The 24,083-nt window shown below is 47.5% G+C and overlaps 1 protein-coding gene across 2 annotated transcripts in view; it reads left to right on the forward strand.

The window, feature by feature from the left end:
- The window catches only part of IL6R (interleukin 6 receptor), a 62,594-nt gene extending 46,502 nt beyond the window's left edge, over positions 1 to 16,092 (forward strand). The window contains exons 9-10 of one of the 2 annotated variants that reach the window (XM_025389146.1): positions 2,042 to 2,135; positions 11,780 to 16,092. In XM_025389146.1, coding sequence (XP_025244931.1) covers positions 2,042 to 2,135; positions 11,780 to 12,026 — 341 coding nt within the window. In that variant the 3' untranslated portion in view covers positions 12,027 to 16,092. The remainder of the gene's footprint in view (positions 1 to 2,041; positions 2,136 to 11,779) is intronic. The other variant, XM_025389150.1, reaches the window with a different exon arrangement.
- The last annotated feature ends 7,991 nt before the right edge of the window (positions 16,093 to 24,083 follow it).

The following is a 24,083-nucleotide window of genomic DNA, read 5'->3' on the forward strand; positions in this document are numbered from 1 at the left end:
AAAACACAAATCCAAGCTCTCTCTGGCTCAGTGCCATCTCCCCCAGAGTATAAGTCAAAGTCCTGACAAAGTCCCCAGTTTCTACGGGGAGTCCTAGCGAAGCCATGTGGTCCCCTATCTTTAGACGTTGCCTCTCCATTCTCCGTTTCCTCACTCTGCCCCAGCCACAGTGCCCTCTTTGCTCCTCCACACATGCTCTACCTCAGGGCCTTTGTACTTGCTATGTGCTCTGCCTGGACAGGCTTCCTCTGACGTCCACTTGGCCAGCTCCTTCCTATCACTCAAGTCTCTGCTCAGTTGCACCCTTCTCTGGGAACCTTTTCCTGAGAATTTTTTAAAAAAACATTTGTGTGTCTGTCTTCCTTGATTGGATGTAAGATCCATTTAGGCACATGATAGGCACTCAAAGAGTATTTGTTGGATGAAAGAAGGAACAAATATATGGCTTGGTGCCGTGGCTCATGCCTGTAATCCCAGCACTTTTGGAGGCCGAGGTGGGCGGATCCCCTAAGGTCAGGAGTTGGAGACCAGCTTGGGCAACATGGCAAAACCCCATCTCTACAAAAAATACAAAAATTAGCTGGGCGTGGTGACGCGTGCCTGTTGTCCCAGGTACTTGGGAGGCTGAGGTAGGAGAATTGCTTGAACCCGGGAGGTGGAGGCTACAGTGAGCAGAGATCACACCACTGCACTCCAGCCTGGGTGACAAGAGTGAGACTCCATTTCAAAAAAAAAGAAGGAACAGATATAAAAGATGATGAAATATTAATAAATAAGCAAGCCAAGCATACTGCTTTCATTACACAGCTGCATCTCAAGAGACATGGGACACGCTTGGAGAAACTTGTCCTTGCAGCCACTGCCCACTCACCAGTCTGGGCTCATTGCACTGCCTGCCTCCAGTAGGCATCGGAAGTGATGGCTGGCAGGCAGCCTCTTCTTCAGCAGTGGATTGCATTTTGGGTAGAAGAGCCTGAATGCTGGGTCCATACAACTGTGACTGCATTCCCAGCAGAAGGAGATGGTTTTGCTTAGATGTGCCCTCTGTCCAGTCCAGGAACTCTGGCAGTGGTAGGAAGAGCCTTTCTGTGGGAAGACATGGCTGCTTGCAAAGCTAGTTTGTTCTTTCCTTCATTCAAGGAAATATTTTGGAGATCCTACTTTGTATTCGGCACTGTGTAAGCTGCTGGCAGTGTTACAGTGAAAAAGACACATGCAGTCCCTGCCTTCAGGAAACTCAATCTAGAGGTGGAACTGGAGAAATAACTGGAAGGGGCGCTTGCTCAGCTTGGAGTGGGGTCAGTTCTCAAAGGAAGTGACATCACTTCATCTGAGATCCAAAGGCCAAGTAGGGACTGGACAGCAAAGGTGTACAGCAAAGGTGGAGAAAACAGACAGGCGAGAAGAGGGAACGTGTGTGGAGAGCCCTGGAGGAAAAAGATCATGGCTTGCTGGAGAAATGAATGATGTTCCTATGGCTGGGGCTTGAGTACCAAATGCGGGGACAGGCAAGAGATGACACCCGCATGGAGAAAACTGCTTCCAAATATTTGGTTTAAAGCATCCAATCCTCTCTGACATTGTCCTCAAAGGAACTGCCATCAAGGAGGTCCCCAAAGCCTTCCGTTTGTTGTACCCTCTTTGTGCCTTATGGGGGCAGGTAGAATGCCACCAGAAAAACCATCCTGAAAGTGAATAGGAGTCCATGGCTAGCCACAGGCACTCAGAAACCCTGAGCTTGAGGTGTCTGTCTTGCCACATGGTGGAATCCTGAGGTCTGCCAGATTAAGCTGGGGGTGATTCTTCTAGAGTGGGCTTTGTTAAGAAACAAACAAACAAAAAACAGTGAAGCTTGTCAAGTGGCCTGTTGGTTGGCAGAGCTGTTTCATTTTCTGGGAGAGGGGTTGGAGGGGAAAGTTCCTTTGAGGCTTTTGACAGCTCCAGCTAAGTGGTTTTCTTCTCCTCCTCCTGTTCCTTTTTCTCTACATTCTCCTCTTCCTCCTCTATCTTCATTTTTTTTTTTTTTTTTTTTTTAACCTAGTGCAAGATTCTTCTTCGGTACCACTGCCCACATTCCTGGTTGCTGGAGGGAGCCTGGCGTTCGGAACGCTCCTGTGCATTGCCATTGTTCTGAGGTGAGATGGGTCCTGGGGGATGGCCCTGTGGTGTTCTCGTATTTATGTAGCTTTCTTTTGCCCATTATGAAATTTACAGTGCATTTATTTATTCATTCATCCATTCATCAAATGAATGCACGCACCACAGCACACGCAGCACCTAGTATTATGCCAAGCCCTGTTTTAGGTGCTGCAGGAGACAATGCTGGGCAGGGCAGATACAGTCTCAGGAAGAAGCCAGACACTAAGAGGTAATCACTGCTGTGGTAAGAGCTACAAAAAGCATGCCATGGTGAGGAGAACTGACCCGGCGTTAAGGAGGAAGAGGAATTGGTCTGAGAAAGAAGATGGTTCTTTTTTTTTTTTTTTTTTTTTTGAGTCAGCGTCTCACTCTGTCATCCAGGCTAGAGTGCCGTGGTGCAATCTCACCTCACAGGACAACCTCTGCCTCCCAGGTTCAAGTGATCCTCCCACCTTAGCCTCTGGAGTAGCTGGGACTGCAGGTGCACACCACCCTGCCTAGCTAATTTTTCTATTTTTTTGTAGAGATGAGGTCTCATGTTGCCCAGGCTGGTCTCGAACTCCTAGGCTCAAGTGAGCCACCTGCCTTGGCCTCCCAATGTTTTGGGATTACAGGTGTGAGCTACCACGCCTGGCCCAAAGAGGGTTCTTATGAGAGAAGCCCAGGATGTAATATGGTTGACAGTGTGTGCATGCACGTGTCTGTGGGGGGGCAGCGTGGTTGGGGCAATATGGGGTGGGAAGAGTGGAGAGGTAGGCTGGTGCCAGGTCATAAAAGGCCTTGAAAGAGAGGTGGGAGGAATTTAGGCCTTTTCTTGAGGGTAATGAGTGTCTGTTGGAGTTTTAAGAAGAATCTGGGCCAGGCGCGGTGGCTCACGCCTGTAATTCCATCACTTTGGGAGGCCGAGGCAGATGGATCACCTGAGGTCAGGAGTTCAAGACCAGCCTGGCCAAAATGATAAAACCCTATCTCTACTAAAAATACAAAAATTAGCCGGGCATGGTAGTGCATGCCTGTAATTCCAACTACTCGGGAGACTGAGGCAGGAGGATCACTTGAACCCAGGAAGTGGAGGTTGCAGTGAGCTGAGATTGCACCACTGCGCTCCAGCCTGGGCGACAGAATGAGGCTCATCTCAAATAAAGAAAACCAAAAAGTCACTCTCAATGCAGTTTGGAGACTGGATGAGGTGGGTGAAAATGGATACAGTAGCCCAGGGTCTGGGCAAGAGATAATAAGAAACTGTTTAGGATGGTGGCAATGGATTGGAGAGCCATGAATTGATTCTTTTTTTTTTTTGAGATGGAGTTTTGCTTCTGTTGCCCAGGCGGGAGTGCAGTGGTGTGATCTCTTCTCACTGCAACTTGCGCCAGCACTTTGGGAGGCCGAGGTGGGCGGATCACCTGATGTCAGGAGTTCAAGACCAGCCTGACCAACATGGCGAAACCCCATCTCTACTAAAAACACAAAATTTAGCTGGGCATAGTGGCACATTCCTATAATCTTAGCTACTCGGGAGGCTAAGGCAGGAGAATCGCTTGAACCCAGGAGGCAGAGGTTGCGGTGAGCTGAGATTGCACCACTGCACTCCAGCCTGGGCAACAGAGCAAGACTCCGTCTCAAAAAAAATAAAAAATAAAAAATAACATTTGAGAAGCACCACACAGTTAAATCCAAGGCGCCCAGCAGGACCTCCTTAGGAATATTCTATGTATCAATCCAGGAACTTAAAGGTCACCTTTAAATGCTCTGCTCTAGTGTTCTTTTCCATCCATGGTTAGGAAATACTCTTTCAGGCTGAGCTGCACCCTGGCCTCTGTCTCCTCATGCCCATTTCATCCCAATCATCTTCATTCCATTTGGTCATTGGTTTTGTCATTCATTTCCAAGTTTGCAGAAAAGTCAGCCAACAGTGCCTTCAACGAACAAGCAATAATGAAATTTTTCAGTGTTCACAATTTTACTGCAGGAACTGGCTGTTTTTCATAAGCTGAAACCCTAAAATAAGTCAGGCTGGGTCTTCTGGGCAGTGGTTTATTGTGATAATATACAAGTGGAGGTGACATTGCACTCTGTCCTTCTTTCTACACGTAGAGAGCTTCCAACACGTTAGCTCATCAGACCCTGCCAGTAGCCCTGACCTAGCTTGACTACCAAGTGTGGTTTGGGTTGAAAGATTAGCAAGATGTCTTCTCAAATTGGGTTCAGGGTTGTTTTCACTTTTCTTTTTCTTTTGTTTTTGAGATGGAGTCTCACTTTGTTGCCCAGGCTGGAGTGCAATGGTGCGATCTCAGCTCACTGCAACCTCCGCCTCCCAGGTTCATGCCGTTTTCCTGCCTCAGCCTCCTGAGTAGCTGGAACAACAGGCGCCCGCCACCATGCCTGGCTAATTTTTTGTGTTTTTTTTGAGTAGAGAGGGGATTTCATAGTAGAGAGGGGGTTTCACTGTGTTAGCCATGATGGTCTCAGTCTCCTGACCTCGTGATCCGCCCGCCTCGGCCTCCCAAAGTGCTGGGATTACAGGCGTGAGCCACCATGCCCGGCCTTCACTTTGCTTTTTCAATGAAGTAGAGAACAAGCCATCTAAAGGGTGTGTGGAAGGTAAGATTCTTGATGAGTGGAGGTAGCTTCTTGGAGGACGCAAAGCCTTTTATATATTTTGGCCAGTGAGGGGCCATGTCAGCATTTACGGGTCCACCTCCTGCCTGTCAAAGGATTCCTTGCCTCACCCTAGGTATACCCTCCTGTGTTCTGGCTCTGTGTCTATATTAGGGATTCAACAGGCTTTTCTCATAACCCACCACAGGCCCTGTAGAGCAGATGTGATATCCATTTGACAGGGAAGGAAACTGAAGCTAAAAGAGATGGTATGATAACAGCTAGTAAGAATAGGCCAGGCACAGTGGCTCACGCCTGTAATCCTAGCACTTTGGGAGGCCAAGGCGAGTGGATCACCTGAGGTCAGGAGTTCGAGACCAGCCTGGCCAACATGGCGAAACTCTGCCTTTACTAAAAATACAAAAATTAGCTGGGCGTGGTGGTGCATGCCTGTAATCCCAGCTACTCAGGAGGCCGAGGCAGGAGAATGGCTTGAACCCAGGAGGCAGAGGTTGCAGTGAGCCGAGATCGTGCCACTGCACTCCAGCCTGGGCAGCAGCAGCAGCAGAAGGCCAAGAATCAAACCAAAAACTCCTGCTCTTTCTATAGGGCCTTAGGGGTCATCTGGTGAAACTCTTTTATTTTATAAATGAGGAAACAGCCCCCAAAGGTAAAATGACTTGCCTAAGGACAAGCAAGAACCAGAAGTGGAGCACACGCCCTGAGAGTCCCTGCCTATGGCACCCGCCTGCTCTTGGCTAAGAGCTGGGCCCAGCTGCTCCCATCGGCCCACCACTGGCCCTTAACACACAGCACCATCTTGGTGTGTCGTAACGGCAAATAGAGGAGCATCAGGTTGGGAACAGACCTGGTTTGCTATTCTGATGATGATGCTTGGACACTGGCTGGTTGCTAAACAACCAGAGTCCCTGCAGGCACAGACAGGGCCAGTGCCCTGTGCTGAGGACATGCCAGGAATTTATTTCCTAGCCTAGTGAGTTTCCATTTTCTTCTGTATAAGGCAAATTTGTTTGGAAAGAGGCCAGTTATTTCAGGCGATGAAGAATCCTTCTATTCCCCAAATCCCCTCTGTCTAGCAAAGAGTATAAACTTAGAAATACTGTGGGGCTCTGGGCTGCCAAAATGGCTGAACCATGGTTACCATGGGATGGCCACATTTATAGTAGGTGAAGTGTGAGAGGCAGGTTGACTTCATCCTGCCAGTCTATACTATATTTTTTGTATGGCCCTAAGTCTTTTTCCAGCAATATCGGTGATTTTTTTCTTTGTCTTTTATTACTCATTCTTTTTTTTCTGAATCATAGATGATTTTTTAAAATTTAAATAGGCTATTGAAAAGGCTTCATCTTACAGGGGCCAATTCTTCCCACCCTATTCCCTGTCCCCCACGGATTCTCTGTCTTTATTTTAGGTTATCAGGCATTGGGAAAATAGGATTCTCCTGGTAAATAATTATTTTTCTGCATATTTATCTAGAATGAACTTACATCATTAAATGAGGACTTCCTATGTGTATGCCTATGACTTAAACATCATTTTGTTTTGAATGTAGTGTATCATTCTGGTATTTTAAGAGCTTCTCCTACCTCCACAGCTGGGGGACGGGCAGAGGGACTTTCATGGTGTTCTGGGCCGTGGAGGTGGCTGGGTGCAGTGGGCACTGTCTGTGGCCTTTGGGGTAAGGGGTAGCACCTTGGTTTCTACATACCTTTCTAAAAAAGTGAGAGTTTTGAGCATTTTTAAAAACTTCTTTTAGCTACAGAATCTTTTCTTTAAACAAAACTTTTTGAAGCCCAAATATGTAAAATAGATAAAAGGTGGAGGTCCAGGTGCAAAAGAAGGCAGCAGAGAACTCATCTGTTTCTTCTATCTACCTGCCCCGTGTCCTCTCCAGCCCCCAAGCCCTGCTCACACCCATCCAGGCCAGCTCTGGACACCCTCAGGTTGGCTGGTTTCAGAGTCCTCTTTGAGTTTAGTGATTTTCAGAAAAGGATTTGTACTCTCCTTAGAATATTTCAAAAGGAAAGCTCACCGTTCTTGGTTACCCATTCGGTTACTTTGAAAAAAAAAAAAAACTAAGGACAGAGATTGCTTCCATATTAGGTCAATAGGGACTTAAATAATGACAAATGGAAAAAATATGTCATCCAAAGAGAGCCACTGTTAATTTTCAAAATGTAAATGTGATTAAAGTCTAACAAATATACAGAAAAGTTCCCACATCGTGTGTACAGTGCCACGAAGTGTACGCACCCATGTCATTGTAATTATAATGAGATGCACGTGGCAAGTCAAGATGCCAAGACACCAGGTTGCAGCAGAGAAAGAGGTTTAATCAGAGGGTCACCTAAGGAGGAGATGGGAGGAAACCTCTGTGGGATCCAGCCCTACGGGGCTTAGTGGTTATTCTCCCCATGTGCGGAGATGAGAGATTGTAATAAGTAAAGACACAAGACAAAGAGATAAAGAGGAAGCAGCCGGGCCCCGGGGACCACTACCATCAAGATGCGGAGACCAGTAGTGGCCCCGAACCGCTGGGCGCGCTGATATTTACTGCATACGAGACAAGGGGACAGGGTAAGGAGGGTGAATCTTCTAAGTGATTTACAAGGTGAAGCAAGTCATGTGATTACAGGATAGGGGGTCCTTCCCTTTTAAGTAGCTGAAGCAGAGAGAGAAGGCAGCATACATCAGCGTTTTCTTCTCTGCACTTATAAGATCAAAGACTTTAAGACTTTCACTATTTCTTCTACTGCTATCTACCATGAACTTCAAAGAGGAACCATGAGTGCGGGAGGAGCATGAAAATGGACAAGGAGCGTGACCACTGAAGCACAGCACCACAGGGAGGGGTTTAGGCCTCCGGATGACTGCAGGCAGGCCTGGATAATATCAGCCTTCCACAAGAAGCTGGTGGAGCAGAGTGTTCCCTGACTCCTCCAAGGAAAGGAGACTCCCTTTTGTGGTCTGCTAAGTAACGGGTGCCTTCCCAGACACTGGTGTTACCGCTTGATGAAGGAGCCCTCAAGCGACCCTTGCGCAGGCATGACAGAAGGCTCACCTCTTGCCTTCTAGGTCATGTCTCACAATGTCCTTTCAGCTCCTGACCCTATACCCACCCGTTATTCCTAGGTTGTATTAGTAATGCAACAAAGAGTAATATTAAAAGCTAATGATTAATAATGTTTATAATAATGATTGATAATTGTCAATGATCATCTGTATATCTAATTTGTATTATGACTATTCTTATTCTAACTATTTTCTTTCTTTTTTTTGAGACGAAATCTTGCTTTGTCTCCCAGGCTGGAGTGCAGTGTCGCTATCTCGGCTCACTGCAAGCTCCGCCTCCTGGGTTCACGCCATTCTCCTGCCTCAGCCTCCCAAGTAGCTGGGACTACAGGCACCTGCCACCACGCCCGGCTAATTTTTTGTATTTTTAGTAAAGATGGGGTTTCACTGTGTTAACCAGGATGGTCTTGATGATCTTGTGATCCGTCCATCTCAGCCTCCCAAAGTGCTGGGATTACAGGCGTGAGCCACCATGCCCAGCCTACTCTATTTTCTTTAGTATACTGAAACAGTTTGTGCCTTCAGTCTCTTGCCTCGGCACCTAGGTAATCCTCCGCCAGCACCTCAAACCCATCTCCCCAAGGAATATGGGGCTAGGGTTGTAAAAATGTTGGACTGGGCCAAAGTGTGGAGATGGTTGACTGGTTGCAGGGTGTAGGGTGAGGTCCAGGGACAGGGAGATGAAGAAGCTGTCTTCTCATGCCAATCCCATTCCTCTGTGAGGGTCTTCAAACTGGTTGCCAGAATTCGGGGTCTGTAAAACATCTTAAGTGATCCTTAAACAAAAGTGTTAGGATCCTAATGTCAGAAATCCTATCTACAGAAACAACGGGGATGCAGATGGTCAGTGTCTAGGGCTACGTGACTTTTTGCAATAAGGAAATTGGCCAAAGTGCAGCCTGATTACTGCTTCATTATAACTATTAATGTATTTCTGTCCAGAGCCCAGCATGCAATTTTTGTCAACCCTGTGGAGATGGTTTCACAATCAACACCCAGATCAAGAACACTTAATATTTAGACAAATTTCCTGAGTCTTTTTCCTCTGCCTAGTTTCTTGTTTGTTTTTACACAGCCATGATTATTCTGTATCCTCAACTCTGTATCCTGCCTTTCACACTTAGCACTATAACACAGGCATTCTTTCACATTAGTACAAATTCTTTGTAAATCTCACTTTCTTTTTTTTTTTTTGAGACGGAGTTTCACTGTTATTGCCCAGGCTGGAGTGCAATGGTGTAATCTCAGCTCACTGCAACCTCCGCCTCCTGGGTTCAAGCAGTTCTCCTGCCTCAGTCTCCTGAGTAGCTGGGATTACAGGCGCCTGCTACCACGCCCGGCTAATTTTTGTATTTTTCTGTAGAGACAGGGTTTCACAATGTTGGTCAGGCTGGTCTCGAACTCCTGACCTCGTTATCTGTCCGCCTTGGCTTCCCAGAGTGCTGGGATTACAGGCGTGAGCCACCACACCTAGCCATTAATCTCACTTTCATTAGCTGTAGTATTAGGTGGATATACCGAGTTATCTTAATCAACCTCCTATTACTTCTAATTGGTGGCACCCAAACATTACCAATTATTTGGGTGTTATTTTGCTTTTATTTTATTATTTATTTATTTATTTATTTATTTATTGAGACATATCACTCTGTGACCCAGGCTGGAGTGTAGTGGCACGATCTCAGCACACTGCAACCTCCGCTTCCTGGGTTCAAGCAATTCTCCTGCCTCAGCCTCCCAGTAGCTGGGATTACAGGCATGCGCCATGACACCCGGCTAATTCTTTTTGTATTTTTAGTAGACACAGGGTTTTGCCACATTGACCAGGCTGGTCTTGAACTCCTGACCTCAAGTGATCCACCCACCTCGGCCTCCCAAAGTGCTAGGATTGCAGGCGTGAGCCATCGCACCCAGCCTTATTTTGCTTTTATAAACAACACTGTGTTGAACATCTTTGTGCATGAAGGTTTTTTTATTTTATAGCTATGTTCTTTCTTTTCCCAGAAGTAGAATTCCTGGGTCAGAGAGTCTGAATTCTTTGAAATCCAGAGTGTAATGACTCTCTCCTCAGTCCTTTCCTACAGGAGAACTCCATTCAGTGACTCAGCATAGCTCCAGTCAGCAGCCCTACTGGGCTCTCTTCCTGTGTGGTGTCCACATGGTGAAGCCCTAAATAACATTCTGCAGATTGTTTATTCCATTTGGATACCAAGCTAAAAGCCAGTGGCAGATTTGGAGCCAACTATTAGTTATTTATCATAACAAGGACAGGAATAACCTGTCGATATAAAAAGAAACCCAAGGAAAATCCCCCAATCTTGTTTTTGACATTGGTTTCCCCTCCTCTTTCCCAGCCCTTCCTGGAGTAACTGATCTTCCATGGAATTGAGGGAGGCCACCTTGTTCCCACTTTGGGGTTAGTAGGCATGTCAGTCACAAAGTGGGAAGCAAGAGGGAGGGGCCGAGGCTTGGCGCAGTGGCCACCCTGGCACAGTTGAAGAGCCCCTTCAGGAACGGGACGTGACTGTGCTTTTGAAGATCCATGTCACCATTTCATCTTTCTTTGAGCTGTCAAGTGACTTTTCTCAGTTACTGAGCCCTGGCTTTGGGCCCAGAGTGGAGCACTGTGAACGAAGCTGTGATCAGAGAGATGTCTATCTCCTTCCTGTGTAGCATTGACTTTCCTGTTAGATGAGTCAAATTGTGCCCAGTGGTGCCCACAGTTGAGTCTGTGGGAACTCACCAGCATGGTAGGAGTGGACCCAGAGGCGTAGGGAGAACTGGGGAGGTTGGCAACATTAGGAGTAAGAGGAACAGGAGGGCAGTTGAGGGAGCAGTGGGACCCTTTTCCTGCTATTACATGGCAGTTGCAAATTATCTGCCTCCTGCCAGCCTTACTTTGACTGAGAGGCCCATTTTCTTTCCCTGCTAAAATAATACTTTATTTTTCTTTTCTGTTCTTTTCTTTCTTTCTTTCTTTCTTTCTTTTTTGAGACAGAGTTTCGCTCTTGTTGCCCAGGCTGAAGTGCAATGGCGTGATCTTGGCTCACTGCAACCTCTGCTTCCCGGGTTCAAGCGATTCTCCTGCCTCAACTTCCCAAGTAGCTGGGATTACAGGCACCTGCCACCACACCCAGCTAATTTTTGTATTTTTAGTAGAGATGGGGTTTCATCACATTGGCCAGGCTGGTCTTGAACTCCTGACCTCAGGTGATCTGCCCACCTCAGCCTCCCAATGTGTTGGGATTACAGGCATGAGCCACCGCACCCAGCCTATTTTTCTCTTTTTTAAGTAAATGTATTTGGGACTGATGATGTGTACCTAATGAACAGCCTCTGGAATGGGACAATTAAGGAACTGTTAAGTGACTTTTTGGTGCCTCAGTTTCCTCAGTTGTAAATTGGTCCAATAATACCTATTTCCTTGGGAGTGTTTTGGAAACTCAGCAACTCTTCAGAGTATGGTGAACTCCCTGGTGATAAAAGCAGTCGGGTCGGGTGTGCTGGCTCATACCTGTAATCCCAGCACTTTGGGAGGCCGAGGTGGGCGGATCGCTTGAGCCCAGGAATTCAAGACCAGCCTGAGCAACGTGGTGAAACCCCATCTCTATGAGAAATACAAAAATCAGCTGGATGTAGTGGCACACGCCTATAGCCCCAGCTACTCAGGAGGCCGAGGTGGGAGAATCACCTGAGCCCAAGGAGGTTGCGGCTGCCGTGAGCTGAGATCATGCCACTGCACTCCAGCTTGGGTAACAGAGCAAGACCCTGTCTCAAAACAAACAAACGAACAAAAAACAAAAAGACAGCTGATAGTTTTTGCTTCTTTGAGCTGAAACCTAGGAGCGCCAGGCCACCAGGGCGGCCAGCTGTTGGTGTTTTCCAATGTGGGCTTGTCACAGGGGGAGCTAAACATCTGTGTGGTTTGTCTTTGTGTGTTTATGTGAAGGTTCAAGAAGACGTGGAAGCTGCGGGCTCTGAAGGAAGGCAAGACAAGCATGCACCCGCCGTATTCTTTGGGGCAGCTGGTCCCAGAGAGGCCGCGACCCACCCCAGTGCTTGTTCCTCTCATCTCCCCACCAGTGTCCCCCAGCAGCCTGGGGTCTGACAACACCTCGAGCCACAACCGACCAGATGCCAGGGACCCACGGAGCCCTTACGACATCAGCAATACAGACTACTTCTTTCCCAGATAACTGGCCAGGGGGCACTAGCAGGCTGGACCCTGTGGATGACAGAGCACAAACGGGCTCAGCAAAGGATGCTTCTTACTGCCATGCCAGCTTATCTCAGGGGAGTGGGGCCTTTGGCTTCACGGAAGAGCCTTGCGGAAGGTTCGACACCAGGGGAAAATCAGCCTGCTCCAGCTGTTCAGCTGGTTGAGGTTTCAAACCTCCCTTTCCAAATGCCTGGCTTAAAGGGGTTAGAGTGAACTTGGGCCACTGGGAAGAGAAGCATGTCAAGACTCTTTGGACATTCAACACGGACACTCAAAAGCTGGGCAGCTTGGTGGGGGCCTCAGTGTGGAGAAGCGGCTGGCAGCCCACCCCCCAACACCTCTGCACAAGCTGCGCCCTCAGGCAGGTGGGGCGGATTTCCAGCCAAAGCCTCCTTCAGCCGCCACGCTCCTGGCCCACTGCATCATTTCATCTTCCAGCTCAAACTCCTAAAACCCAAGTGCCTTTGCAAATTCTGTTTTTCTGAGCCTGGGGACGGCTTTTACTTAAACCGCCAAGGCTGGGGAAAGAAACTCTCTCCTCCCTTTCTTCCCCACAGTTGAAAAACAGCTGAGGGTGGGTGGGTGAATAATACAGTATCTCAGGGCCTGGTCGTTTTCAACGGAATTATAATTAGTTCCTCATTAGCATTTTGCTAAATGTGAATGATAATCTTAGGCATTTGCTGAATACAGAGGCAACTGCACTGGCTTTGGGTTGCAGGACCTCAGGTGAGAAGCAGAGGAAGGAGAGGAGAGGGGCACAGGGTCTCCACCATCCCCGGTAGAGTGGGAGCTGCGCGGGGGATCACAGCCTCTGAAAACCAACGTTCTCTGTTCTCCACCTCCCACAAAGGAGAGCTGGCAGCAGGGAGGGCTTCTGCCAGTGCTGAGATCAAAACTGTTTTACTGCAGCTTTGTTTGTTGTCAGCCGAACCTGGGTAACTAGGGAAGATAATATTAAGGAAGACAATGTGAAAAGAAAAATGAGCCCGGCAAGAATGCATTTTAACTTGGTTTTTAAAAAACTGCTGACTGTTTTCTCTTGAGAGGGTGGAATATCCAATATGCGCTGTGTCAGCATAGAAGTAACTTACTTAGGTGTGGGGGAAGCACCATAACTTTGTTTAGCCCAAAACTAAGTCAAGTGAAAAAGGAGGAAGAGAAATAATATTTTTCCTGCCAGGCATGATGGTTCACGCCTGTAATCCCAGCACTCTGGGAGGTCGAGGCGGGAGGATCACTTGAGTCCAGGAGTTTGAGACCAGCCTGGGCAATGTGGTAAAACCTCATCTCTACAAAAAGCATAAAAATTAGCCAGGTATGGTAGCGTGCACCTGAAGTCCCAGTTAGTTGGGGGGCTGAGGTGGGAGGATCTCTTGAGCCTGGGAGGTCAAGGCTGCAGTGAGCCGAGATTGCACCACTGCACTCCAGCCTGGGTGACTGAGCAAGTGAGACCCTGTCTCAAAAAAGAAAAGGAAAAAGAAAAGAAAAAATATTTTCTCTATTAGAGAAGAGATTGTGGTTTCATTGTGTATTTTGTTTTTGTCTTAAAAAGTGGAAAAATAGCCTGCCTCTTCTCTACTCTAGGGAAAAACCAGTGTGTGACTACTCCCCCAGGCGGTTATGGAGAGGGCGTCGGGTCCCTGTCCCAGTGCTGAGAAGGGAGCCTCCCACGACTACCCGGCAGGGTCCTAGAAATTCCCCACCCTGAAAGCCCTGAGCCTTCTGCTATCAAAGGGGGAGGTTTTTAAAAAATCCCTTAACCTCGGTGCCTTCCTCTTTTTATTTAGCTCCTTGAGTTGATTCAGCTCTGCAAGAATTGAAGCAGAACTAAATGTCTAATTGTAACACCGTGATTAACCACTTCAGCCGACTTTTCTGCCCGAGCTTTGAAAATTCAGTGGTGTTAGTGGTTACCCAGTTAGCTCTCAAGTTATCAGGGTACTCCACAGTGGGGATATACCAGACCACAAAACCTTTCTAATACTCTACCCTCTTAGAAAAACAGCCACCATCACCAGACAGGTTCAAAAGGAGGAAAGTGACCATGTTTTGTTTACTGTTTTCCAGGTTTAAGCTGTTACTGTCTTCAGCAAGCCATGCTTTTCATTGCTGGGTTTGTCTGTAGATTTTAGACCCTATTGCTGCTTGAGGCACCTCATCTTAAGTTGGCAAAAAGGCAGGACGGCTGGGTGTGGTGGCTCACGCCTGTAATCCTAGCACTTTGGGAGGCCGAGGTGGGAGGATTGCTTGAGCTCAGGAATTTGAGACCAACCTGGGTAACATAGTGAGATACCATCTCTATTATAAACAATAACATTTTAAAAAAAATAAAAGGCAGGCAGGTGGTTATGGTGGTTCCCTCCCATCCTGCTGCATAAAGTTTCTGAGACTTGAGAACAGCAAAAATGCTGTTAAAGGGAAATATTAAGAATGAGAATCTGCATGAAGGGTGATTATGTGCCCACAGTTAATTCTTTATACCGTTTTACCCACATGTGGTATTACCGAAGCCGGGCAGAAGCATGCTAGCGGAAGATGTGAAATTCAGATAGCTCATTATTGCCAAGAGCTAGGCAGCTTTGATCTCCAAATTGTTATTGCTTTCATTTTTATTGTAATGGAACTGCCTTTTTTTTTTTTTTTTTTGCTTTTTTTTCTTTGTTTTGTTTTTGTATTGAAGAGGGTTTTTTTCCCTTTATTTTTCATAAGCTACTGTAAATGAAGAAAAAGTGTCTTCTCTGGGCTGTAGGCCTGGCTCAGTGTACACAGGTATACATCCTAAGCTCTCTCTGTTCTCTAATTTGTGGTGACTGAATATGTGTCTCGATCCACAGGGCATTTCTACCTGTATTTCTGCAGCACCCCCACTGCCTTGAGTCCCCAGCAGTGCTGTTATTTGCCTAGTACCTGTAGCCATCTGCCACACAGCCAGACATGAAACGCTGGGACAGAGACCACTTAGATTAAATACAACAGCTTATCTTGCTGGGTGGGGAAAGTAAAAAATACGCTGGTTCAAGGTCTAAAGTAAAATGATAAATAATGTTTGTAGCATTAATGAAATATTTTCAAGAAATGTGTCTGGGGGTAGCATTGGCTATGCTGACGAGGCCTTTGGTAACTCAGAAAGCTCTTGGCCCCGATGGCGACTTGCCCTTGCACTTTCTTTATCAGGCTCTGAGCTCACACGGAGCCTCTGGCATTTCCCTGCTGTCTTGGGAGAAAGGAAACTGGTTGTGGCGGCAGGGTGTGGAATCTGCTGCTGGAACCAGGCTGGAAGCCCACCTGGTAGTGAACAGGGCCCAGCGGGGCAGGCTAGGAGTGTTGTGGTCTATGGGTTTGTGTCCTGGAGAATGTTCAGGAATGTCTTCTTGGCTGCTTTGGTGCTGAGCTCTGTTATCTCACAGCACGTCCTGAAGGCTAACCCAGGTGGGGAGGATGCGGACACCAGCTCCAGGTGGAGTTGGTGAGAAATCTGTCTTAACTTGGAGATACAGGGGCAACCTGTGACCCTTTGAGGCAAGAGCCCTGCACCCAGCTGTCCCGTGCAGCCGTGGGCAGGGGGCTGCACATGGAGGGGCAGGCGGGCCAGTTCAGGGCCAGTTCAGTGCCCTGTAAGGGCCCTTCAGCCTCCTGTCCTCTGTGCGGCTGGGCGCCAGCACCAGGGAGTTTCTATGGCAACCTTAGTGATTATTAAGGAACATTGTCAGTTTTATGAACATATGCTCAAATGAAATTCTACTTTAGGAGGAAAGGATTGGAACAGCATGTCGCAAGGCTGTTAATTAACAGAGAGACCTTATTGGATGGAGATCACATCTGTTAAATAGAATACCTCAACTCTACGTTGTTTTCTTGGAGATAAATAATAGTTTCAAGTTTTTGTTTGTTTGTTTTACCTAATTACCTGAAAGCAAATACCAAAGGCTGATGTCTGTATGTGGGGCAAAGGGTCAGTATATTTTTCAGTGTTTTTTTTTCTTTTACAAGCTATTTTGCATTTAAAGTGAACATTGTAAATGTTTGTAATAAATAATTTTTTAAAATACACTTGAAATGTAATTATTGCTTTGGGCACTTGGGTCATCTAAAAAAAGGCTTGCATGATTAATGAGGAGAAAGGATTGATGAAGGGTGGGTAATTAAGTAGAACCATTTTTGGGGGGTGTCCCCTTAATACAGGATTAAAGCACCGCTCAAAAGTAGGTAAGTTCAAGGAAGAAGCAATTTCTCAGAAGGCTTTAATTATGCAAGTATTTCCCACACGAGTCCTGGGATTTCTGGAAGGGGTGTGTGGGATTTTGCCACGCTTACATTACCAGGTGGTGGACAGGTGGGGAAGGAAAAGGAAGGGCCGTTATTTGTCAGAAGACTGTTTATTGGACCTGGGAGCGGGCGTAACAGTATCACAAAGGCCACCCCGATCTCTTGATCATCAGATAGGCCGAATCCATCCCCTACTGAAAAGGATCTTAGGTAGGAAAAACTTGGGACACAGCCATCCACATCTTCCAAACAGAGGAAAAGCCATCACACGGACTCTCTGTGGGTGAGAGCTGCTGTGTAAACAGTTCAGGGATGGGGAGGAGAAAACTGCAGGGAAGCCTGGAAATTATGTAACTCCACTGGAGTGAGAGGCGCCGCCTCTGGGCCCCCACCTGGGCAGTCAGAGGAAAGCCACAGGACAGGTGATGGCAGCCACCATCTCCTTCAGAACAACATGCTCTCCTCTTTGAGGCTGGTCCTTGTCTTGCAGAAAGTGACACAGGCACCAGATGTCACCCAGGTGGCCAGGCTGTGTGGGCCGTGGAGGGGACACAGGAGTGGGCACTGGAGCCAGGACATGGAGGGAGTTGCCTCCCTTTCTTCATGGCATCGCTGTTAGGATGACATGGTTACGGTGCTCTTTCCAGAAGAACTTGGGAGAGCAGATGGTGATTTCTGTAGAGGACGGCAAGGAACATGCAGTTATTGGAACAGCCTCCTAAGAAAGTATTTTCCTTATTTACTGAGGCAGGGCAAACAAATCTTTCTGCATATCTGTGAGAATTACAGCACAGGGGCAGGAAACAGTGTTTGCCATCCTCCAGCAGCAAAGGTGTGCTGGCGAGGTGAAAGCCCTTTAAGGCCAGGTGCAGTGGCTCACTCCTGTAATCCCAACACTTTGGGAGGCCGAGGTGGGTGGATCACTTGAGGTCAGGAGTTCGAGACCAGCCTGGCCAACATGGCGAAACCCCATCTCTACTAAAAATACAAAAATTAGCTGGGCGTGGTGGTGGGCACCTGTAATCCCAGCTATTCTGGAGGATGAGGCAGGAGAATCGCTTGAACCTGGAAGACAGAGGTTGTAGTGAGCTGAGATCATGCCATTGCACTCCAGCCTGGTCAACAGAGCCAGACACCGTCTCAAAAAAATTAAAAAATTTGCCCGGCATGGTGGTGGGCACCTTAATTCTGGCTGCAAGGGAGGCTGAGGCAGAAAGACTGCTTGAACCTGGGAGGTGGAGGTTTCAGTGAGCTGAGATCACACCACTGCACTCCAGCCTGGGTGACAGAGTGAGTGAGACTCTATCTCAAAAAAAAAAAAAACAAAAAAATTAAAGAAAGGTTCAAATGCAGCACTGCTGTGTACAAGGGCTGGGGCGAGAGCTCAGAGCAACTCCTTAGGCAGAGTGGTGAGCCTGCGGGCCCCAGGGTGAGGGGCCTGTTGCACCATCTTTCAAACACTGCCCAATCTCTAGTGTCTTTATGGAAGCCAGCACCTCTATGCACCACTCACGCAGGCAGCGCGTTTTCCTGCAGAACATAAATGCTTTGGTATGCACTGCGGCCAGCTTGTTAGAACCCCATTCCTGGCTTCACCCTCAGGGATTCCAGTTCAACAGGTCTGAGCTGGGCCCCCAGAAAGCTATATAAGCTGCTCAGATGGTTCTGATGAAGGTGGTGATCCATCCTGACAGTGGCTGGACTGTGAGTTCCACAATGAGGTGGGTGCTGGGGGTTCCTCATACTTCCGGACCTGGTGGGCTTCAGTGGATCCCTTCTGTGGGTGGGCCTGTGCATCAGGAGGAGGCCAGGTGCCAACCTTCGACCCGGGCAATCACAATAGCATGAGCGTAAGTTCCACAGGTGATGCTGCTGTGCAGCCAGCTTTGAAGATCTCTGTGCCGGGGACCGCAGGGCTAGAGGTAAGATTCATGTTTCCGTGGGTATTAACTAGGAAACAAAAATCTATGGCAGCAAAGCAGTACACCACTGGCCTTACTGGTTACCTAGAAGTTCACAGGCCCTTTATGGTAGAGATATCTACTAAAATTACCTAATAATAATGGCTACAGGCTGGGCGCAGTGGCTCACACCTGTAATTCCAGCATTTTGGGAGACCAAGGTGGGAGGATGGCTTGAGGCCAGGAGTTCAAGACAAACCTGGGCAACATAGTGAGACCCATCTCTACAAAATAATTTTTTGTTTGTTTGTTTGAGACTGAGTTTTGCTGTTGTTGCCCAGTCTGGAGTACAATGGCACAATCTCGGCTCACCGCAACCTCTGCCTCCCAGGTTCAAGCGATTCTCCTGCCTCAGCCTCTCGAGTAGCTGGGATTACAAGCATGTACCACCATGCTCGGCTAATTTTTTGTATTTTTAGTAGAGACAGGGTTTCTTCGTGTTGGTCAGGCTGGTCTTGAACTCCCGACCTCAGGTGATCTGCCCGTCTCAGCCTCCCAAAGTGCTGGGATTACAGTGAGCCACTGTGCCCGGCTCTACAAAATAATTTTTTAAAAACCAATTAATCGAGCATAGTGGTGCATGCCTGTAGTCCCAGCTACTTGGGAGGCTGAAGCAGGAGAATCCCTTTAGCCCAGGAGTTGGAGGCTGCAGTGAGCTGTGATAGTACCACTGTACTCCAGCCTGGGCAACAGGTTGAGATACTGTGTGTCGGGGGGACAGGGGTGGAAGGGGAAGAAAGGAAAAAAAATAATGGCAGCTGGGTGCTGTGGCTCATGCTTGTAATCCCAGCACTTTGGGAGGCTGAGGTGGGTGGATTGCTTGAGCCCAGGAGTTTGAGACCAGCCTGGCCGACATGGCAAAACCCTGTCTCTACTAAAAATACAAAAAACTAGCTGGGCATGCTGGCACGCGCCTGTAGTCGTAGCTCCTTGGGAGGCTGAGGTGGTAGGATCACTTGAGCCTGGGAGTCTGAGGCTGCAGTGGGCTGTGATCATACCACTGTCCTCCAGCCTGGGTGACAAGTGAGAGACCCTGCCTCAAAAAAAAAACCAAAAACAAAAACAAAAAAACGGCTCCCATTTACTGCCTCTCCACCACGTGCTTTGTAAACAGGATATTCTTCCTTAATGTGGCTGCAATGTAATTATTCTCACCCGTTTACAGATAAGACACCTGAGGCTTATATTGAAGACAGTGGTCCAAGATGCCCATGCTAGTTAAGAGGCTGAACTAGACTCCAAACCTGGGTCTGCTGGACTCTAAGTGCTCTTTGCTTTTGCCATGGGGCTCAGGCCCCAGCCACTCAGGGGCTTCTCTTACCAAGCCCTTTCTCAGGCCAGGCGCCCTCACCCTGTGTGGGGTGGGGCCTAACTCACTCACCCTGGGAGGAGATGGACCTGGTGTCCTCATGTGGTTTGTCACGTTTATCAGTGTGAGCTAGGGCTGGAGGCTAACCCATGGGAGTCTGAGCACACATACAAAGGCATGGCTTCGGGGCTCCCATAGATGACCTTAAGGCAGCGGCAGCCAGAGATGGGTCACAAAGGAGAGGGGCAGCAACTGGTTTCTGACACAGTAACTCTCTGATCAGGGGCCAAATCAAGCCACTTCCCCTCCATCTATACCTATCCACACCTCTGTACTGCGTGAATGGTTTGGATTTCTCCTGTTGGTTCCTTGGTATAAATTTTGGTGAACTTCCTGAAAATCTTCCAATTGTGCTTTATTTATTATTATTTTTCAGACAGAGTCTTGCTTTGTCGCCCAGGTTGGAGTGCCGTGGTATGATCTCGGCTCACTGCAACTGCCTCCCAGGTTCAAGCGATTCTCCTGCCTCAGCCTCCTGAGTAGCTGGGATTACAGGCATGTGCCACCATGCCCGGCTAATTTTTGTATTTTTAGTAGAGATGGGGTTTTGCTATGTTGGCCAGGCTGGTCTTGAACTCGTGACCTCAAGTGATCTGCCCACCTCAGCCTCCCAAAGTGCTATTACAGGCGTCAGCCACCACATCCAGCCAAACTGTGCTTTATTGCCTTATTACAATCCACTCCCTCTGAAACGATGGTCACCACTCTGTGAGTGGAGTTGCTCTCTGGGTGCAACGATTCATTCAAGGCATGTTTACTAGGCCACTGTGCTGGGTGTGGGGTACAAGAGGAACCGATGTCCTCCTCCAGGAGTTGGCAGTGTGCCTGGCCAGAGCCACACAATTAACAAGCAAATGCTGTGTCTGGGAGCAAATGACTAATCTGATCTAGGGAGTGAGGGAGCAGAGTAGGAGGGTCTGGGGAAGGGGAGGCCTGCCCAGGGCTGCAGGGGAGGGCTGCGGGCGGGGGCCCGGTGGGAGAGAGGCTGCCTTGGATGTCTACTATATTGAGCACCTCTGCAATGTTCTTTTTTTTTTTTTTTTTTTTGAGATGAAGTTTCACTCTTTTTGCCCAGGCTGGAGTGCAATGGCGCAATCTTGGCTCACCGCAACCTCCGCCTCCCAGGTTCAAGCGATTCTCCTGCCTCAGCCTTCACAGTAGTTGGGATTACAGGCATGCGCCACCACGCCTGGCTAATTTTGTATTTTTCAGTAGAGACAGGGTTTCTCCATGTTGGCCAGGCTGGTATTGAACTCCCAACCTCAGGTGATCCGCCTGCCTTGGCCTCCCAAAGTGCTGGGATTACAGGCTTGAGCCACCGCGCCCGGCCAAACCTCTGCAATGTTCTAAGCACATTTACGAAGTCACTGAAGACCAGATTTGCTCTTTTTTCTTGTGTACATATTTAAATTTTTTTAAATGAGCATTGTTTTTAGAATTAAAGATAGCTTGATTAAATAATTATAACCCCTCTATTTTGGAATAATCCAATCATATGGCCTACGAAAAATTGTTTATTAAAATGTACAAGAAGTGGGTGGGGATCACAGACAAAACAAAATTGGCTGTAAGACAATAATTGTTGAAGCTGGGTGATGGGACAGTGTGGTTCATTGTATTAATTTCTTTTGAGACAGAGTCTTACTCTGTTGCCCAGGCTGGAGTGCAATGGCACAATCTCAGCTAACTGCAACTTCACCTCCCGATTGGAGGTGGATCACTCCTGACCTCAAGTGATCCACCTGCCTCGGCCTCCCAAAGTGCTGGGATTACAGGCGTGAGCCACAGTGCCTGGCCCATTGTATTCGTTTCTAAAAAAAAGCTGGAGATTCTCCATTTTAAAATGTGCAAGTGTTTTAGAAAGAATGTTTCACTTGCAAGCACACCATCTGAAGCAGTCCAGGACGGTGCAGTGGCTCATACCTATAATCCATGTACTCTGGGAGGCTAAGTCAGGAGGATCGCTTCAGCCCAGGAGTTCAAGATCAGCCTAAGCAATATAGTGAGACCTTGTTGCTACAAAAAATCAAAAAATTAGCCAGGTGTGGTGGTACACACCTGTGGTCCCAGCTACTTGGGAAGTTGAGATGGGAGAATTGCTTGAGCCTAGTAAGTCAAGGTTGTGGTGAGCCATGATCACACCATTGCACTCCTGCCTGGGCAAAAGAGAAGACCCTGTCTCAAAAATAACATAAAATAAGGCTGAGTATGGTGGTTCACGCCTGTAATCCCAGCACTTTGGGAGGCTGAGGCACGAGGATCACAAGGTCAGGAGTTTGAGACCAGCTTGGCCAACATAGTGAAACCCTGTCTCTACTAAAAATACAAAAATTAGCCAGGTGTGGTGGTGGGTGCCTGTAATCCCAGCTACTTAGGAGGCTGAGGCTTGAACCAGGGAGGCAGAGGTTGCAGTGAGCCAAGATTGCATCACTGCACTCCAGCCTAGGTGACAGAGTGAGACTCTGTCTCAAAAAAAAAAAAAAAAAAAAGGTAAAGCAATCCAAAATAAACCACACCATCTCAAAAAAAAAAAAAAAAAAAAAATTTACAGCAATCTGAAATAATCCACACCTTTCTTATCTTTTAAGTAAAATATGTTTCTTACCAACATGCTGGTTGATAGCTTGATCAACAAATTGGCTTTTATGTGCTCATCAAGTAATAATTTATCTTTCCCTCAATCCAAATTAGTAAACCTGTGTATTTATGCACATAAATTAGAAGGCAACCATTTAAAAATGTCATGTAGGAAGTATTTTAAATTTGAATCAAGATATTACAGTGATTCATACTACATGATTCACAAAGGGGAAGTAATTCTGGTGCTACCTGTGGATTCTGGAAATGATAACCTCATGCCTCAGACTGAATCTCCTCAAGGTACGTTTATCAGAGCTTAAATGACCTGAAGGACTTCACACTACCCAGTTCTACAGGCAGAGCCTCTCCCAAGCAGGGGAAAGGCTGCCTAGGCCCATGCACACAACTTGCCAGACCCAGCAGAGGATTGTCCTGGAGGTGGAGGTGGATACCGAAAACGCAATTCCTATTTCCCTTGCTCTGAATCCATGTGGCCCCTCTATGGGTAGAGAGCACATTGATCACACAGGTGACCTGAACGTGCAGTCTGCTAGATGCATTTCCATTGTGGGATAATAGACTGGCATTTCTGTGTGTGTGTGTGTGTGTGTGGTAACAAATGCATTAACATAAAATTTACCATCTTAACCACCTAATTTTTTTTATAAGAGATGGGGTTTCACTATGTTGCCTGGGCTGGTCTGGAACTCCTGGGCTCAAGTGATCCGCCTACTTTGGCCCAAAGCCCTGGGATTACAGGCACGAGCCACTACGCTTGGCCTATGTTAACCATTTCTAAGTGTGCAATTCAGCAGTGTTATGAATAACTACATTCATATTGTTGTGCAACCAATCTCCAGGACTTTTAATTGTTTCACACAGAAACTCTGGGCTGGACGTGGTGGCTCGTGCCTATAATCTCAGCACTTTGGGAGGCCAAGGCAGGTGGATCACATGAGGTCACGAGTTTGAGACTAGCCTGGCCAACATGGTGAAACCCTGTCTCTACTAACAATACAAAAATTAGCTGGGCATTGTGGTGCATGCCTGTAGTGCTTGGGAGGCTGAGGCAGTAGAACTGCTTGAACCCGGGAGGTGGAGGTTGCAGTGAGTTGAGATTGCGCCACTGCACTCCAGCACGGGCGACAGAGCTAGATCCTGCCTCAAAAAAAAAAAAAAAAAAGAAAGAAAAGAAAAGAAAAGAAAAGAAACTCTGCACTCATTAAACAACTCCCCATTTCCTTTTTCCCCGCTACTTTCTATGAATTTGACTGGGTACCTCATGTAAGTGGAATCATATAGCATTTGTCTTTTTGTGACTGACTGGTTTCACTCAGCATAATGGTCTCATGGTTCATCCATGCTGTAGGCTGTGTCAGGATTCCCTTCCTTGTTGAGGCTGAATGATACTCCCCTGTATTGCCAGCATCAGTTACGGGATTAGCAAGATAACGAAGCACATGCTGCCCAGTGGCCTCCAGAAATTCCTGATCTACAAGGTCAAGGAGCCGGAAGTGAAGTGCTGCTGATGTGCAACAAATTATACTGAGCTGAGATTGCTCACAATGTTTCCTCCAGAACCACAGGCCATTGTGGAGCGAGCAGCCCCGTGGGCCACCAGTCACCACTCCCAAGGCCAGGCTGTGCAGTGAAGAAAATGAGTAGACAGCTCAGTGTATATTTTGTTTTTAAATGAAACCATAAAAAGTGCAAAAAAACCAAAAAAACCAAAAAACCAAAAAAGCCACTCTAGAGTGAGACCTGGGCCACAATCTGGGCTCTACCACTTACTCTATGACTGACCCAGGACAAGTCATTTCATCATTCTAAGCACCCGTGTCTTTATGTGAAAAAC

The sequence above is a fragment of the Theropithecus gelada genome, chromosome 1 (assembly GCF_003255815.1).
Source record: "Theropithecus gelada isolate Dixy chromosome 1, Tgel_1.0, whole genome shotgun sequence".
NCBI classification, from domain to species: domain Eukaryota; kingdom Metazoa; phylum Chordata; class Mammalia; order Primates; family Cercopithecidae; genus Theropithecus; species Theropithecus gelada.